This window comes from Seriola lalandi, unplaced genomic scaffold, assembly GCF_002814215.2.
Source record: "Seriola lalandi dorsalis isolate HSWRI2012SDOR001 ecotype SW California unplaced genomic scaffold, Sedor1 jcf7180002054374, whole genome shotgun sequence".
In the NCBI taxonomy this organism is placed as follows: domain Eukaryota; kingdom Metazoa; phylum Chordata; class Actinopteri; order Carangiformes; family Carangidae; genus Seriola; species Seriola lalandi.
Window position 1 is genome coordinate 356,946 of NW_019524927.1, and position 20,335 is coordinate 377,280.

General features: G+C 39.7%; 1 protein-coding gene across 3 annotated transcripts in view; it reads right to left on the bottom strand.

The window, feature by feature from the left end:
* The window catches only part of vps50 (VPS50 EARP/GARPII complex subunit), a 94,476-nt gene that overhangs the window by 39,873 nt on the left and 34,268 nt on the right, over positions 1-20,335 (bottom strand). For all 3 annotated transcript variants that reach the window (XM_023408836.2, XM_023408834.2, XM_023408837.2), the window contains exons 12-15: positions 17,296-17,436; positions 9,641-9,773; positions 1,026-1,120; positions 741-835 (exon numbers count right to left, since the gene is read on the bottom strand). In XM_023408836.2, coding sequence (XP_023264604.1) covers positions 741-835; positions 1,026-1,120; positions 9,641-9,773; positions 17,296-17,436 — 464 coding nt within the window. The remainder of the gene's footprint in view (positions 1-740; positions 836-1,025; positions 1,121-9,640; positions 9,774-17,295; positions 17,437-20,335) is intronic.

Genomic DNA, 20,335 nt, shown 5'->3' on the forward strand with positions numbered 1-20,335 from the left:
GCCGTTATCTGACAGATCATTTTTGTATAAGTGACCTTACTGCTGACAATGGGCTAGACTGTCTATTTCCCACTGAAACCTAGTCGGGTGTGGATGTACCAGGAATACTTATTGAGGCCTGTAGGAGAAGTGAGGGAAAAACACTGCAATACTCACTGAAACTCTTCAGGGTAGAGAGAGATATTTTCCTTGGAGCATTTTCTTCTTTTAAGTATAATGCAGTAACCTTGAAACGTCATCCGTCACTGCTGTCTGTTACAACCTACAGGCCGCTAAATCTCTACCTCACTACTCTACTTTTTTTTGGTTGAGTTCTCTGAATTTCTCATATGCATTTACACCAAATATGATAGTTCCATCTAAATGATATACGTGTTGATACGACGTGAATTTTTAAATTTAAAAAGCATGTTAATGAGCCAAATCATAATCCAGGTTAACACTTTCGACCTGGTAATTTCATATGGGCTAAACATAAATGTTTGTTCTCTTGTTGACTTTGTTCTGTCAGACCAACACAGTGTATTTTTAAATGTCTTTTATTGTACATTACCAACTTCTATAGAGAAAGTAATAAAAAAAACAAACAAACAAAAAATTGTTCTTCATCTAGCAAAGCAAAGTAGAGAATCCTCAGAAAGAGAAAAAAGAAAAACAAGAAGATGACAGAGATAGCAAGATAATGAAGACCAATTAGTGGAAACAAGGGAAGAGCTGTCTTCTCTGGCTGTGCGGTGTACCTGCTGATGACATCCAGTACCACTATGAAATCGTCGTATTTGAAGTTAGACATGTCTGTCCCCAGGATGTAGGCCTTCACTTTCAACTGGACATCCTGAAGAGAGAAATGAGAGGCACAGGATGATCCTTGGAAGGAGAACTTGAGCAATGCTGAGTTGAGCAGAAATCCAACAGAAAATATATGTAAAGAAAAACTAGGAGTGGAAAGGAAGAAAGAGACATGCTTCAGACCAAGCAAAGAGAGAAAGACAGAGAAAGAGGGAAACAGACTGTTCTTTACAAACCTGCCAGATCCGTGTCAGTCCATGCTCCAGTTTCTTCTTCACATAGCTGCGGTCCACCACCAACTCATCAGACTCTGCTGCTGCTGCTGCATCGTCTAGAAACATTCAAACAAAGACACAGATGGATTTTAAAAAAATAATAAACTGATAAAAGTCTGTATCTTCTCATCCATTTCATTTATAAATTGTTTGTCTCTGTTTTTTGTACATGTCACAAATCGATTAATTTACCAGCTGTATTTCAAAGGGTAAAGGAATGGATGCAAGTGAAGCCTGGATCCACACAAAAGCCAAAAAAGACCATTGTTAGGGTTGATCAAGATGCAACTTAAATATATCCCTTTGACAATGGTAAAACAAAATTATTATTCCTCAGGTAAACAGGGAAATATGATGGAGCTGATCTGCAGATCTGACCCACTTTGGTTCTGCCAAAAGTTCTTCAGTATAATAGACCATGCCTGAATGTTAGCCGGAGAATAAGTGGTTGTCAGTCAGCAGCTGAAAAGCGTGTGGCTCATACAGTCCCTCAAGAGAGGGAAGACTGACAGCGACCTAGAAACCATTAGAACAATAATATATGGGAAGTTAAATAAGGTTTTGAGTCCTGTCAGACAATGGAACCAACATCTCCAGTGAACAATACTTCCTCTTCTATTTTCAGCTCAATATCCTTTTGAGTTCTTTTTTTTTTCTCTGATCGATCCGATAGAATCGCATGTTGTGAAGAGGCTATAGTGCCATAGCAGCTGCACTATTTTCCTTTAGCTGAAAGTTGCTTCAGTCAATCTCAAGCTGCTTGCCCCTTTTGAAGTGGATTTCTAGGATAGCCAGCAACACCGAGCCTGCTAAGTCAACAAGTGGGTGGCTGTCGATCTCATTATATTCCTTTAATGTATTAGGAAGACAGATAAATGCTGAGACTCATCTCGTTCATGCATCATCCCACTGGTTAATGTTTGTTTTTATGGTTTGTGTGTCTTTTTTTTTTTTTTTATTCATAGAAAACTCTCCTTTAAAATGAATAAGTGCCACAACTTACACATTAAATACATACTTTTTAAAAAATCTATCCTAAATCATTTCATAAATGACTCCTTGTTCATGTTCCTCTTGGATGTTACTGGACTGAACATTTGACAGGAAAAAATGAAAAGAATCCATGAAAAAAAAACAGCGGAATCAGTAAAAAAAAACAAAAAAAAAAAAACACCTGGGCTCTTGTACACTGTGAAACTTATTTTGTTGGTCCTGTTAAAAACCATTGTACAGTAAAACCAGCTGCCCGGGTCAGCTGCAGGGCGACTCTCCTGCTGGGGATTTAGTGTCTCAAAGACGCGTTAACAGGGAAGGTGCTTGTAGACACTGGAGCCTCAAACCTGATTCTATCTGTTGGAAGGAAGGCCTCCCCACCCACTGCAGCTGCCTGATAACCAACTCAGTCATTAATAACTAACATTGAGGGCATTGCAGTATAAAATATCTTGTGACAAGTCGAAATACACAACCACATCAGTTTCTAAGCAGGGGAAAAACAAATAGCTCTAGTCATCGCACCATTGACAAAAGCCACAGTAAAAAAAAAAAAAAGAAGCTAAAATTCTGCTGAAGGATCTGTTATGAAGACGTCCTCCTTTACTTCTGGTTTAAAAAAAAAAGCGTTCTTCAAGCATTGGCCAAGGACGTATATTTACAGGCAAACCAAACAACATGGTGAATCCATCTCCATGTGCGGCGTTCGCTGGGAAGGGGTGCAGATTATTGATGGGAAAGACACTCAAAAGACAAAAATTTCCAAGAATTTTGACTTCAGATTTCAGTGTAAGAGCACAGAGGAAAAACGTAAATGTGTCACTAACAAAATATGTGTGGATCTCGTTGTGTTTGAGATCATAAACACTGCACTTCGTTAACCATTAAACCAGATGATGTTAGACACATTAGTCGGCGAGAACAAGGGAGACAGGCATGAATCATGGGTAATGTTTTTCTTATTCTGCAGCAGCGAGATGGTTGAAAGACCTAAAGCTTTGACCATACAAACACATAATTTAACTCAGCTTGACTCAAACGTCTCCAAGCTGCAGTCAAAACAGAGCCACTGCAGACCAGACCTGCTGGGAGAGGTATTTGTCAGCTGAGCAGAGGATAAATATCTCTTGCCATCTTGCCTATTTTTAAAACAAGTGAACTCTACAGTCACATTGACTTTAGCATCAGTGGCAGTGAGGGTGTTTTCATAATGACACACTGGAGCAGAAAGCATATCCATTAAAAAACAGTACAAACATGAATTATATTACGCCCCCCCCAGACTCTGTGTATATCTAATTATATAAATATGAAGGAAGAAGGAGAGAGCAGGAACAGTTGAAGAAAGGTTTCAAAAGCAAGATGTCATCAGTGTAGCGTTAGTCAGGTCATTTTTTGGCGTGCTGTTAAGAAAAAAAAAAAAAAAAAAACTATAAAAAAAAAGCATCACAAGAAGTTAAAAGAAAAGCTAAACCTTAAGATACAAGAAATACTGTGTACATTTGGGGGAAAAAAGCCAGTACAACACTTCAGACGCCAGTGTTCAGCAGGGATCAATGAAACAGGATTAATCTAAGCTCCGCAGAAAACTTTAAGAGTGTGTGCAGGTATTCTTTTATAGAGACACAGACAAGAAACGAAGAAAGCACAGACTACAATCGCTCCTGAGACTTGTCACACCCACCTACATGAGGTGTTAAAAAAAATGAAGATCTTACCTGTACTAAACAGTGAGGTGTTGAGGTGTGTACTGATATATGGAAGGGTAAATCCTTCCATATTTCACAGCAGGCCCACATCACGAGCTCTGATCACTGCTGCTACACTCGTAGTGATTCTGACAGTGTTACAGGAGTACAATACTAAATTGGTGGTGTACTCTTTTCATAATGATTTAGCAATCATCCATTAATGATCAGCATCCCTACTAACCTCTCTCTTAGAAACAAAGCAGAAGAAGAAGTGTCCTGTGCAGCGTAGTTTGCCTTTCTGACTCTATTGTTCCTTTTTATCAGTCTGCATGCGGACCAACACTTTACCCACAGGACCCATGTTAATCGTACTCTGAGGCATGCAATTATCAGTACAAAGGATCTGCTCAGCCTCAATATGGATTCTGACAGAAGGCTCAATACACCAAAGAGAGAAAAATCCTCAAGAGGAATTCCTGTCAAGTTTTATCTGTTGCAATAGATCAGAACAATGGGTTTCCCTTAAACATTATTAATGTGTAAGCCCATGTCTAAGATTAGTTCAAGAAGACATCGTGCTTAACAAGAAGTCTATCCTATCATTAAGTCCAAACAAATACAAGTCAACTTGTATAAGACGTTTTCTACATAAATCTTCATTATCTGCATCTGTTACTGATCAAATTATCGCACTTGCATTAAAAAACAAATCTTAACGGCTAAATACAAGCTTTGTTGCCATGTCCAACAGTTAGACAGTTCCAGTAAAACTTTGTGAGTAATCCTGTGAGGGCATCAAGCCATGAACCCTGTTTCATGAACAGCATCATGGTCGTATGGTTATTATCATGGTTTTATCCCTAGGGAGACTGACAGCCTCTCCTCTATCCAAGCATACATTGAGCACTAAACAAGTACGATTGTTTGGCGATACTACTTTCATAACAGTTGATCAAGTTTAAATTCTGGCTGGCAAAAATACCACTGCACTTCGCTATCATGTATGTTTATCTTCTCCACTCACCAGCTGATTACAATCATCACACTCAGAAATGGATGTGACATGAGCGATAAACCTTCTGGGTTTCCTTGGTGTTTGAATTCATATGAAATACGTTCTTATTCATCTCAGATTTCTTCCATTACTTGAGGAGTGAGCTCATTTTAAATTCCCATCCTTTCATATTACCTGCACAGACACTGCTGTCATGTTACAGCCAAAACTAGTCAGGATTTCTAAAAATGACATTGTGACAGTGTCTAGGAATTTCAATGAGAGCCCTTTTAAACACTGTCTTTGGGACCCCTAAAATACTGGCTGTAATTTGAGTCATTAATAGAGACAGAACTGAAAACAATTGCATCGTTCACTGAAAGGCAAAAGAACAGAGAGCTCTGGAGACATCGTGACATGACAGCTTGACATATCTGGGTTTCATTTAATGAGCACAGGGTCAGTAGTGAGAGTGTGAGTGTGTGAGGAGGAGAGAACATTTGGAAAAAATTTGGAGAATACGAAATAAAAGGTTGAGAAAGCTGATGAAGGTGAGAGAGTAAAGGTTGTGATTGATTAACTGATGATACAAAAGTGAGAGCTATAGGTGTGCCAGAAAGAGTATGGCTGTGTTAATGGAGTAACCAACTACCTACTAATAAATACTGTAGTATTTACTAATATTGAACTACACTCTCATTACTAAAAATGAGAGTTCTCTACTCTTCAAAACTTGGGAATTAGGTCAACACTACCCAAAGTTTTCAGATGATTTCTAAGCAGATTTAAGGGTGTTTATTTGCGATGGACAATAGACAGAACAACAACGTCAGAAAGTGTAAGTTTACACCAAATCTGAAAATATGTGTATCTTGTCTGTGTGGTTAGGTTTGAATGAATTACGACTGAGAAGAATCATTATTCAAAATTTCCAGCCGTTTGATGATTAGTCCTGTACAGAGCCTCTGGTTGAGGTTCTACTGGTTTAAAACTAAAATCTCATCTCTCTCTCTCTTTTTAAGAAAACATATTAAGGGTACAGTGTAAGTGATGGTTTACAGCTTTCTAAAGATTTCTAAATCTATAACATTTTTGTTCTATTTAACAAAGTATTTTTTTTCACTTGTTCCTTTTCCACCAACAACTATATCACCATTACTTTCCCATACTCTGCTGTTGTTGCTGTAGTTCGTGGCACTACAGTCTCCCACTGTTGACCTGGTGAGGGTGTGGACAGCCTCCTCAGGTTAACTGCTGAGAAAGCCTTAATAATGGTTATTAAAAAGTGTTACGACAGAGAGGGAGGGAAAACTAAATGATAGGGAAAGCCACCCTTTGCAAATCCGGAGGTGATAACCAGTGTTTGACCTTTGGTGGCAGTGTGGGTAACGGAGTTCTTGATGACTCACATGACAAACAACCACAGGGGCCTTAGCTCCCCACTGCTTTCAAACTATGACTCATAAAACAGCAGCCTGTGCATGACTTAGCATAAATCTGTGAAAGTTTAGCAAGAGAGAAGTCAGAACTTGACTCCTGGATTCTGAATATTATAATAACACAATCTAAATGGAAACAGTGGCTCTTTCATCACACTGTATTGGCATGGCATGACATTCATCACTGTAAATGGGATTCAAAATATTATCTGCTATTTCCCACAGATGACAGTGAGTTAAAGGATGCCAAAAAAATAATAAGAAAATTAAATTCAAAAATGCAGACTGGCTGAGACGTTTTTTATACAACAAACTTTTTTTTTGGAAACCAGCTCTGCACAGTTGGAAAACACTGGCCCAACTGCACTGCACCACATGGTTAATATATCCCACTTAACGTCACGGGATTACATTCCATCACATGTGTCACCATGTGGATTTTTAATTACTTTATTCAGTGGTGATTCGGTGCAGTCTGAGCATATAAAATGATACTGTTTTTATTCACATATAAACCTTAATGTGTTGAAAGGTTTGGTAGTTATGTACATTATACTGTATATGTAAGTTCTCACCTGAAAGCCCTTTAAAAGAGATGCATTTGAAGGGCTTGTAATAAATCCAATTACTGTATATGATTAGATCGGTGCTATGTCATTTTGACTCAGGGGAAGGGAGGTTTGCATGAATAGAAAATAGAATGAAAAGGATCAGTCAAAAATAAAACAAGTTACAAATATGTACTGGTATAGGTTATTTCACATAGCATGCTGCTTTGTTTCATTTATATGCTATGTTACTATGTTGAACATTAATGAGGTGTGAAGGCCAATTCTCAGCCCGAGTGCTGAAAACCGATGGTTTTCTTTATCACGGCAGAGCAGACAGCTACCATACATTCCGATATTAGTCTGCATGGTTCACGCTCCTACTCTGAGTGAGCATGTAACAGATACACGCGCTGGTCATGGTTATTTACTCTCACACAGTCAAATGCTTTCACACACTCGGAGCGACCCCTGCGCCTGACGGCCATCAGTGCTGATCGAGCATGACAGGGTGTGTGCTCCGGCAGCAAATCCATTCTGTCAGGTAGGGATATGACCCTGGTCCATTTTGCTTCCTGAAACAACCTTTCCTTTCATCAAGTGGTCAGATTAATTACTGAAATGTTAAGACTGACCAGCTCAATATATCAAGTGGCAGAGCTTTAAATTCAATGGGATGCTCTTTTTGCTTTCTTAATGAGGGGAGAGGTGTGTCTGTACTTGTGTGTGTGTGTGTGTGTGTGTGTGTGTGTGTGTGTGTGTGTGTGTGTGACAGACAGAGGGGGGAGAGAGTGATCTTCAGTGGGTGTGACTGTTAAGCCTCTTGTGTGAGATGGGGGTCACTGTCACTGTAAAATACTCTTCGACAAATGAGATAAAGCTTGTATAGTAAATCACTACTCTGATGGACTATTCACTCTCTCTCTCTCACACACACACACACACACACACACACACACACACACACACACACACACACACACACACACACACACACACACACACACACACACACACACACACACACACACACACACACACACAGATAAAGAGAGAAAGGTGAAAGCCAGGACAGAGCCAGGGTCGGGGACACCTTTACACGGAGAACGGAGGTGACAGCCAATCAAATAGTGAGATGATAGATGGGGCTCATGAAAGGAAACGTGGTGTGTGTCCTTTCCCCTGCAAGGAGGATCCTGAGGACTTAACATGTCAACAACAATTCAGGACCCCCTGGTTTCTTCATCCATTCGCCTAATGAATTCAGTACAGTATGGAAAATGGAAATGAGCTATCTTTCAATATGGTGCAGGAAGGTACAAGCTAATATGACAGCCCTCCATTTGCAGCTAATATCTGACACCATCTACAGCAAGACAAATGATCGTAACAGTGATGAGGTAAGAAGTGCTATAAACCAAATCCACCATGGCTTCTTTTCTTACATCGGTAAGAAATTCAACTTCCTGTGGAGCTTACTGCTAAACCACAAAGTATGTATTGCCTTGACAACAGAGCTTCACGAGGCTGATGTTTTCACATCTGGCAGCTGACTGGAGGCAGGATGGATAGAAGCAGCAACACACTTGTTGATCCAGACATAAGCTTTGGGTTTGGACAGATGTGGTGCACTGCCGTCTTGCTGTTCTTAATGGGCTGTAACTTGAGTGCAGTTAGTTTCCAGGGGAGGAGTCAGTGTCCTTTACACTGTTATTGTCAAAAAAAAAAAACTAAAACAATTCTTTCCTGAAATGATAAAAGCCAGTCTAGATGACACTGGAAGGTCAAAAAGGGTCACTGCAGACAACATCAATTACGTATTATGAATTAGATCATTTTACTCTAATCTCACTGTCGTCCATTTGTGTCAAGTTATTCATTATTAACTGCTACAGCTCGATTGGAAACACTTGTTTCTATTGGCCTGCAAACAGAACAAACTCAAAGTCACACATGACACATTACCATAAGAAAAAACATACATCATTCATGATTTATCACCTGTACATATATTTATCCTTGAAGCCATACCACTGGCTCACACTAATCCTGCCATGTAAATTCAATAATGTGTAAATATAATTTGTATTCATGTGATTAGAACAGACAGTTAACCCAATTTAAATCTGATAATGCTGCAAACATAATGCATACAAAACACTGCATTATCGGTGGGGTATAACCTTAAACCTGTAACTGTAAAAATACAATGCACATCTCTTTGTGCTGCTGCAGAGAGGTGTTTTACCAATGACAATCAAAAGTGATTATTCTGCTACTGACTCATTCAACGACCTTTGCACTGAAGAAAGCTTAATAAATGCTGCAAGATATGTGCCACTTCAGAGTCCGTACCACTACACTACACTACGTGCTGCACTGAAGCATCAGCACACATTCAATGCTTTCTTCTTTTCACTTCTCATACACCATGGCTCAGCTATTCTTTTCTGTAAGCTATAAAGCTGTAAACTTACTGTATATTGAAATCAAACAGCCAACAAACGTGTGGCACAAATGAGAGTGTGGAGAATGCTGACCCCAATATCACAAAGTCATACTGTGAATTACTTTTTCAGTTTGGGGTATAGGGAGCAGTTTTGGTGTTTTATGGGACACTCTAAATGAAAAACTACAGAGAGAAAGCAGGTGACAAAGAGAGATTTGGGGAGTGAAAATGAAAAAAAGGGAAGGAGCGTTTGAGGCACCAAATATTAGCTTGTGCAAGACAGAAGGTGTGAGCAGTGTGGAAGTCATGTGCGCCCTCTGTGGGATCTGGTACACACATCTTTTATTTCTGAATCTGCAGCTGCACTCAGCTGAGATGCTGCATCAGAACAAACAGAGTAGTGCCGCTGATTATAAATTTGTTCAGAAAAACTCACAGGGTTTGTTAGGGATAGTCTCTTACCTGGAGTGGGTGTGTTCTCCTGTTTGTCGTGCTCCTCGTGCCACTGCATGGTGCAGTGGTAGCTCAGCATCACCTCCCACAATGCCTTGCACAGATCTGTCAGGCAGGGAATGTAGCTGTCCAGGGTGATATGCTGCCAACAAAAAAGTGATGAAGACAAGGTCACTGATGCTCCTTTGAAAACCTTAAGAGTATTTCTGTGTCACATGTTTTATATGTGCTTCTGCCATATTATGCGTATGCGAGTTATGAAACACACACAGTGCCCAACTACTTTAAAATTAATGGATATAAAAATATTCTCAGACAAAAAAAGGACATGATCAGCTGTCCTCTACATTACATCTAATTAAAGCCTGCTTATACTCATCATTCAAGGACAGTGTGTTGGAAAACATCTATTTTCTGTGACACAAAAACGCTTTCATCTTATGCAAGAGCTAATTAATGTAAGAACAGATTAAAATAAGGATGTTATTAAGTAGGTGCCTCACCAATACACAGAACATTAAAAACATCTCAGATGTGCACATCTGGGCTACTACAGTATACTACTGCACAGTATATTATACCACAACTTTATCATCTGTGACTAAAACAATTCTTTTAGCAGTCATTTACGAAAGCAACTGGACGTCACAGAGTTATTCATACTCAGGACAATAATGTAATGTATGGTTGTCATAGTAACAGCACTTGTTCATATACTCGTATATGAGATTTTTGCCTCTTTAATATAAAGTAAGAGCACACATATAACAGGCCCAGTGCTGTAGATATATACCATGTCCATGTAGGTGGATAATCAACCACTGTCTGTGTTATTGCTTTCATAAGACAACTTTATTATTTCGTCTCATAATGAGACACTGTGTCCTACAGTACATGGGAGTATTAAGGCTTCATTTACAATTGAAAAGAATATATTAATGGTTATTCTTCCAGTAAAATGGCTTCATATAATAATGTATTTTAAAAGATTTCACAGGTCTCCTCCTTTATGACAAATAAATAACTGTCTACCTACCTACCTATCTAACAATGTCACTTCATCCATGGAACAACCACAACCGCTGTCACCGAGCTTTATGCATAATCATAGTGCTCAAAATACTCAGAGGGTAACGCACACTGCTATTTTTCCTGCACATATCCAGACAGCCTGGAAAAAAGGTTTGCGTGTGTTCTGTTAAAATTTGGACCACCTAAGAAAAGTGCAGTTGGCACAACAGTAGCCACTGACACAGTTCAAGGCTCGACAGAGCAACTCGCCAACAGAGGCCTGTCAACATGTTCACAGACAAATTAATCACTGCCAGATGAAACAGTGCTGTCGACAGCAGCCGCACTTTCCTTTGTGTAAAAAAACGATAATGAATAAGTGTCTGTAGAACCCTGCTACCTTTCACAAAAGCATTGTGAATTACACAGCACAAGCCCCATACACTGGTGGCTGCCGAGAAAGAAAACAGTGCATTGCAATAAAGACCCCCAACTGTGCAAAGACAGAGTCCCAAACCTTCTTCTGGCTTTTCGCTCTGGCATGTCCGAGAGAGCCTGAGTGACAAACCATTACTTGCCAGGACAATCTCTCAACAGAGCGTTTCTTAGCGAGACGTCTGAAGTAGATTCATGACTGTGAGCCATCAGCAAGAAAGTTTCATCTAAAAAGATGTTGACAGAGCTGTTGCCCGTGGCATTTAAATAGCACAACAGGCGTGGATCCACGATTTTTAGAGATGATTTGGTGCTGAAAGAATGAAATATTATTGATTCCATCAGTCAACAAAACTGAAAACTGATGTTTAACTGAAAGTTAAAAGTGGGGAAAACCACTTAGTTTTACTGTATACTGTGCTGTATTACAGCTCAGAACACTGGAGGTAAAATGATGCTTTCATGCATATTTCATTGTTAAATACACATTGTCCATTCTCGATAGCACATTAATGCATCATCTTGGGATGACAGTCTACATTATAATTTAACTGCAGTCAGACTGGAGAGGATAATACCTGCAATGGATTGCAGTTTTTTCCAAATAAGCATTTCAATGACAAAACAACAAACCTTTACAACTATACGACCACAACAAAGTGCTGAATATTCCACTCAACCAATTATACATGTGGTGGATTTTCTTTAGTTAAGGCTTTGTTTTTGTTTAGTTTGTTTTTTGTTTTTTTTTTAGGAAAGCAGTCTGATGCAATGATGGCAACTGCAGGATGTGCAGTCATGTATACAAGAGTAGCAGACGTCCAAAATTATATACAAATACTGGCTGTCATCCACCACCACAGACCACTAAACAACTGCAACTGTTGTTGCTCCCTGTCTGCAATTTTGTTCTCTGTTGGTTCTGCATAGGGCTGAACAACTTACTGTGTTCGGACCACAGCAACTTGCAACTTACTGCGTATAGCTGTATTGAATATAAAGGGATCATCTCTACATGGATATTGCAAAAGATGAAAGAATATTTTCATAGGAAAATTATATATATATATATATATATATATATATATATATATATATATATATAGATATATAGGTGTCCTAGTATGACAGAGCTGTGCTAATAAAACTGAGCACCAGTGCTTAGAGCCCAACCTAAAAAGAGAAAAACTTGGCTGAAGTTACATGTAGGCTCGAGCACCAGTGGTCAGATAGGTAGGCTAATGAACCAGTTCTGACAAAACCAGGCCTGCGTTTGACATTCCCAGTTCCCCACCAGCCAACCTTATCACAGGAGCATGTTGCCAAGCAACTGGGTTGAGGGGAGATGACGCGGGGGTGAGAGGTCTGAGTGTGTGTGCGGGCTAAGATCCTCAGCGTGTGTGTGTGTGCGTGTGTGTGCGTGCGCGTGTGTGTGTGTGTCTGTGTGTGTGTGTGTTAAAGGCTACAAAAAAAAAGTTTAAAAAATAAAAACTTTTTTTTGCTTACTGGAACCAACCATTAACCTTGCTGGACACATCCTTCTAGTTCAGTGATGAGAGCTTGAGGGAGGCAAGCTCGGGATCTACATCTAACAGACATTTTTTTTTTTCTGAATATAATTACCTATCATTATGCTCATAACATATGCCAAGCTGTGTCAGATGGGTTTGAAAAGACAAAGCACTGAGTGCATTTTTTTTCAGTCGTGTGTGTGGGAGTACGGAGGAGTATGCATGAAAGAAATGTCACACACTTTACAAAAGAGATGTACAAGACAGCGCAGGTACCCACAAGTTAGCTGATTCACTTTCTTTCAGAAAAGACAATCACACACCCCCTCCTTTCAGAAAAGAATAAATAAAAAGATTAACCTGCAAGAGATCAAAAACATAGTCAGCAATCTGTAGACCTGCTGTGCCAGCAAAGAAACAAAGTACAGTACACTCTGCTAAAGAGGAATTTCTCTCTTTCTCTAACACAAACACTCTTCATCACAACTTGGTGAACAAGTCTGAAAAGAAGATTCCAATGGAATCGTTTAAGAACTGTGAGCAAAGAAAATGTTTAGTGTTAAATATTGGAGGGAAGTGCACAGGACTGAGACAAGGTTACTTAGACGCACTGAAATGTATCTACATGAAACTAATCTGTGCACAAATATTTTGAATTCTCCTGTTTTTGCTGATTCACTGACAAGTTTGGAAAAAGCAAAGTCTTCTTTTAACGAGGTACTTGGAATTAGATCATCCTCCTCTTGTAAAACAAACAAAAACAGATTCTGTGCTGTTCTGCCATTATCTGCTTCATTCTGTTGCTCAGGTAGAATTCAACCCTCTTACTGGCTCTGTTGTCAAAGTCAGTACCTTTAATCTTATCAAAAGCAAATGGAGCGGCTAACACTAAAATACTTTTGATATCTCAATGGGGCGAAGTCACTGCTTCTTTTTATTATATTAATATTTCATGCAGTTGTTACAGTGCTTTTACCAGACTTAAAAACCAGATCAGGGAATGGGGATTTGACACTGGAACATTTTTTCGCTGTTTCCTGTTGCACTTTAATGTGAAGCATAACACAAACAATATTCATAGCACATGAAAACTTGACTATAAAGTCTCCATAGAAATAAAAAGGAACAAACTTTCCTGTCACTTCTCAAACCACAGATTCTCCAGAAAACAAACGAACATCATCATAAAGATCAGAAAGAGAAAATCTAATGAATGGGTATCCAGGCGTGAGGATCAAAAGTCAAACATAAGATTCCATTGGAGGGAAACAAAACTGTTTTTTTTGGGAGTAGATTGCTTTCATTTCGTAATGAAGCTATCACCAGCAACAGTCGGCAAAACACACACAAAAAACAGCGTACGACCATGACACTGCTTAACGACAATCTCACACAATGGCCCATCCTTCAGATATACAACAACAAAGGCCAGCCTATATCAAAATAATGGAGCACTGCACAACGGCGAGTGGGATGGATCACTGTGGGTTACTGATGAGCAGTTGTTTAATAACATTATCAGGATGGTTTCTCTATTATCACTACAGCTAATGGCTTTTTTAGTACATTGGTGAAAAAACTAAACAAAACAAAAAAAAAAATACTAAAACCCTAAAGCCCCACTAACAGTTTCTACAGACAACAAAGTTTACTGCATCTGAGTTAAACGATTTACTGAAGTATTCATCCTCTTCCCCTATGATTCTGGGAGTGGACGGTTTCATTTCCATGAGGAGGAAAATCGGACAGACCAGGGGATTGATAAGGAGTGAGGCTAGCCAATAATGATGAGATGCTGATGTAAAATTAATAAGACCCTTTCACGATCAGAAGTGACCTTTCCGAGTGTTCCCATTTCCCTTGAATTTTAAGTTGCATAACAAAGAGGAAAGTTCAGAGTTTCTAAAGTGGCTCTCACATTAAGATAACCTTTATTTATCAGGGGAACAACAACAGAATAAGTTTGCTCTTCTCCACAAACACTAAGTTTCCTATTGATACAGCTCCACACCATCAACACATCCTCTGAGCAGCTCCACTGGAGCAGGTGAGGGTTGAATGCCTTGCTCAAGAGCAGATCAACAGCATATGTTGAGAGAGCAGAGAGCATTGCATACCTAATTTCCCTAGCCGGCCTGTTGATTTGAACCAGAATGTTATTTTTTTTAACTTTTTTTTTTATACTGGCCAGGGAAACCTTGGAAACAAGTTCAGTGAGTGCATCTCTGCTGCAAAAGCCCAAACAACTGCAGAGAGGGACACTGAAGGGCAATTCAAACACTCAGGAATCCCAGACAGGTCCAGCTTTCAAGCCCATCTTCATATTTTTAGCACCTCTTCAAAACCTCAACACTTCATTCCAGTGTGTGTGTGTGTGTGTGTGTGTGTGTACACCACTTAAACCACACAGACATTTCTTTCTTTGGTTAGCTCTACTTTTGATGTTTTACAGGCAGGTACATAAGTGCCTTAAATAAAATAATCCACCATAAGGAGTAAACGCAAACCACAACACTTCACCGTTACACTTCCGACAGGCTGTAAATGTTGTCAGCGACACAGATGAACTGCACGTGGGTGTTCACAAACCTCTTCATATGAGTGTGTGCCCGTGTGTGTGTGTGCCTGTGTGTGTGTGCGTGTGCATGTGTGTGTGCTGCTGTCCCATCAATCACAATCACACAGCTGAAAGTCCAACGACACATCCCATCAATCTTAAGTTCTTCAGTCTATGCGTGTGTGTTCGTTTGTGGTATGAGTGGGATCATCCACGCAACACAGTGTGCTGACAGAGTATCTATCAAACGCAAGTAAACATAAGCATGTGTCTGTAACTAATGCACAGCTGCGTGCACACAGTAATTCGGGGGATCCATGGCACAGATTTCCAGTGAGCCTAATAACAATTAGGTCGACAGGAAAAGAAAAGAGACAACAACAGAAAGGAATGAACAGTTGTATTCCTTCAGCTTGAGGGAGGAAGAGTGTTTTGTTGTACTGAGTCTAAAATATCCAACATACATCATTACAGAAGCATGTGAAAGACTGAAATATGGATAGAGCTGAAATGTGGAAGGCAGCCCAAAAATATTCCTGCCAAAAAACCTGCAAGATACAGAAGTTTTTTTTTTTTTGTGGAAAAAAAATACCCTTAAAATAAAAAGATTCTGAAACAACCAATTCCTCTTGAACTGTGTCTTATCTTATCTGTCGAAATTCATTTTCGATGACAGATTAAAAACAAGCATGATTTCTATATGCAGAAAGCTTTTATCGCGTATTGGATTTTTTTTTTTCTACCACAACTCAATCTCAAGCTTGATTGACGTCTTGACTGAGTTCACCCAGGCGATCTCACATTATAGATAATCTCACTATAAAATAAAATCACAGTTTTTTTTAGATATTAATCTCAAATATTATTTATATACCAGGGAAATATAAATGAGGAATTATTCAGTACTTGCACAGATGGTCTGACAGGTCATGCACCTAAAGTTATGGTTGTAAGCAAACTGGAAACAGATATTATTGTCAAGAATCCTTTAGTACAGTATATCTAAAGTGTGGCTATATTTGATGCATCCATATAGCCACACTGTGCACTCCAGTAAAAGTACATAATTTATAACAGGAGCCACTGGTATCAAACTAACAAGCTCAACTTTCTTACACACAAGCGTCCTCCAACAACAACTCAGACCACAACTTGGAAATAATTAAAATTTAATCAGCATCACTTCATCATAGTTACATTCTCGAACCTAGCCTGAAGTGACAGCTAAACTTTAGAAAACATCCTGCCTGCCAGCATGAATGCAAGCTAGCACCAACGCCTCTGGTGCTACGACCTGGGTCTGACCAAAAGAAGCCTTGCCCTGGAATGCAGAGGCTTTACATGTTCCTCCGAGGCCACCGACCTACCGGGGTAGGAAACCATGCATAAACAGAGAGACAAAGAAGCAGGGGAAGAAGAGATGAGGAGTGAAGAGGTAGCACAAAGGTAAGAGGTAAAGAGAAGGGCTTGTAGATGTAAGCACAGTGCCCTGGCCATGCCCCTGTTAAAAACTGTGCAGTGAAAAGAGCGAGGCCAAACATAGAGCTAAAGGGTCAGAGATATGACAGCTGATATATCAAGAGAGAGTGTAAAGAAACAAACTGTACCCTCAGATCAGGCTGGGATAAACTTTAACCATTCTTCTATATACCCTTCAACACTGTAGGTCAGACTGTAACACAGCCCCTGAGGGAGGAAAACTTTCTCCCAGCCAGTCCATGATGAAATCACTAAGTTATGGCTCACTGGGCATGCAAATGTGATTTATTTTGATCTTGGGGGGCATTTTCCGCTTGGATACGAGGCAATAAGGAAGCCAAGGGAAGCTTGTGAGTAAAAGTGTGTGTGTGGGTGGAGGACGGTGTGTGTGCCCAGCAGTACCTCATATGTCATTTCATCACAGCACTATGCAGGTGGTGTATCTTATTATTTAACTGACCGCATGAGTGGTTAGTCTTCTTCACACTGGCATCTAATCAAGTGAACTGATTCTTTTCTGGCAGAAAGATGTTAAATGACAGAAACAGAAACAGAGGAAGAAGAAGAAGAAGAAGAAGAAGAAGAAGAAGAAGAAGAAGAAGAAGAAGAAGAAGAAAAAGAAAGCAACCACTTTCACACACAAACACAGACACACACTCAGATCTATTTACCGTGCACAGGTCCTTGTATTGCATCTTCTGGAACTTGGTGTCAGCGTTGCCAGCACACAGCTCCACGTATCCCAGCACCACTTGGAACACTGTGTTGTGGATGGCCTGGGTGAAGTGCATGTGCAGCTGGTCCATAGCAGTCTGCAGAGAGAGCCAAACACACTGTTATGAAAACCATTATGTCAAGATGTCACTCTGGATCTGTGAAAAAGGCGAACAGCAGGGAAACTGCCAATCAATCTTGGAGATGTAAACTGTACATACTTGATGTTTTGAATTATTTGCAGACATATTATGTTCACTACACAGGATGGCATGAGTGAACATGAAGATAGCCGTCTATCAGGGGAACTGCAGGGTTCATATTCAAGTCAAGATGGGCAATTTTGTTTCCAGTTTCCACGATATACACACCACAGCTCAGTTTGCTGTGGAAAGTGTCATTAATGAAATAACAAGGGCAAAAAGAGGAAGGAGAAAAACACAATGGCAGAGACATTAAGTGACGTGTATGCTATAGCAGCACAGCTAACTGCCTCCAGCACGGTTCACTTGTGGCTCCATTAATCTCCCATTCATTATCAGAGCAATAAAACTCAACTACTGTTCGACTGTTAAATTTGTCTATTAAACAACATCTAGCTGTTGTTTACTTTTTTGTGAATTGTCTCCCCCTTTTTTTTGGCTCTGTTACTGTTTCCAACAACTCCTGAGGGAAATACCAGACGCTTAATGCTCCGCTATGTTCGCCACCTAGTTGCTAATTATGTCTGTCTGCCGTTTGGTATGAGGTAGGTAGTGCACAGTGCTTTTTGCACTTTGTCAGTGCATCATTATCATTAACAATCAGGGATTTAATTTTTCACATTGATCCAAAAATTGCTCTTAACCATGATTTCACCAAAAAAATATAAAATAAAAATTGCAGTACAATTTTGCTCCTCTGCATAGTGCTTTGTTTGTCCCAATTTGAGTCTGTTATGCTTTATTTTCTTTCAAAGTCAAGTTATATTTACCATCATTTTCTGTTTTGCAGCTCCCACCCACAGTCTTGCTATGGGACCCAAGTGAATTCAGGACACCCAAGTCGCAGGAGATGTGGGCACAGTATTGAGCAAACCCTATAGGTAATGGGTGCTGCAGAGTAATTAAATTTTCTTACTGCAAGCTTCTGACCACATAATATTGCACACACACACACACACCCCCTCATCCATTCTGGCTGCCTGCTGCCACACAAGTAATCTAAACATTTTCCCCTCCTTTCAGGGGGAGTTTCACATCATCCATCCTAAAAACACCACAAAAAATCACTGGCTGTACAAAGTAGACAAAAAAAAGGAGGCAACTATCATAATAAAAACAATCATAAGTTCTACCTATCATGCCGTCATTCTTCTGTAGCTTCTAATAGAAGCCAGGGCCAAGAGACCAACGAAAGGAGATACAAATGGTCAGAGGTGATGGTGTAATGCTGATTACTGATGACACAGTTCATTCACGTATCCAACAATAAAGCGCCAGATTAAAAGTGTTAAAGCTTGTGTTTGTATGTGTGTGTGTGTGTGTGTGTGTGTGTGCACGTTGCACCAGAGAAAAACACGGCAGTAAAAGCTAAGACTCAGAGAAAGAACATGGGGCGAACTGCAGGAAACACAGAAGCACAAAAAGTGTGGCAAACAGATGAACCAGGAGCAAAAGAAAAAGGAGAGAAAGATGAAAACAACAAAAACAACAACAACAAACACTTACGGGCGATGGCAAGAGCCAGTCAACAACTCTTCAGTTAGCGTTTGAGTCCGATATTGCTCATTATCACACTAATAACAAAAACATGATTTATTCTCAACAAGCCCTGATGGTACAGTCTCCACCTCAAGAAGGGCTGTTAATGTCAAGAGACATATGGCATATTTATCATATTTATGTCAACATTTCATACGACAATGACGCACTATGCTCGTTGTTGTATGAGTGCCTGGATGTGAACTACCCCTCAAACATTAGTGCTGCACAGTGTAATGTGGAAAAGGTGACATAATATGATTTTATAATGTATCTCCCATGAATTCACACAAATTACAATGGCTATATAACATGTTAATGCCGTACCGTGAAATTAGAGTAAAATGCTATGTCCGCACAACATTAATTTACCCAATTTAACTCAATTTTCAACTGGCAAGCCTCCATACATTCATCAGGTACAATCTGGCTCAGCCCCAACATCAGCACTGAACCCTCACACACTGTAATTACCATCATCTGTTGGCTCAGTGAAAATGTGTTAGCGCAGGGGGGCGGGGGGGCAGGGGTGGGGGCGTAAGGGCTCAAAATGCTGGGGAAGAAATGGAAGAGCATTTGCAGAATCACAAAGTCCATATAGCTTTGGCCAAAAGGTGCGAGTGATTTTGTAACACGGCTCATTGCCTTTCAAATTTACCTTGCATAGCTGGATGGTGACTCATTTCAAGTGTTACTGGGCCACAATTTCTCCTACTTGTTGGAGTAGGCAAGTAACAAATATTTCAAGGGAGACAAAGATAATGTAACCATAGAGTTCAAAATTTTCATTTATAACTCAGGCCTTGACAGATTTAATCTACCCACACCAGAGAGAGCTGGTACAGAGTAGTAGGGAGTTTTGTAGTTTCACACCTAAGTAGCAAGAATAAAATGAGGGGTATGAAAGAGGGAAAAGTACGAGAAAGAGATCAGGGTCAAGTGAGTGGGTTGTGATAGAGAGAGGTCCAAGTATTAGTGATCAACACTTTTTGACAAGAAAAATGGAGGTCGGATAGAACATGAGGAGCAAAGGCTGAAAGACAGAAAGAAGCTAGTAATATTATCCGTGTCACTTATGACAATTTTAACAGAAACTACACAATTTCTTTACAGTAAGATTTTATGGCTTCAAATTAACTGCTGGCCAAAAGATGTCACATCCAAACACTCAATCATCTCTGCCTTTTCAGCTTATTTTATATTATCCAAGGATTATTTTTGAGAATTACATTTCTTTTTATGGGTGATTTCTGTG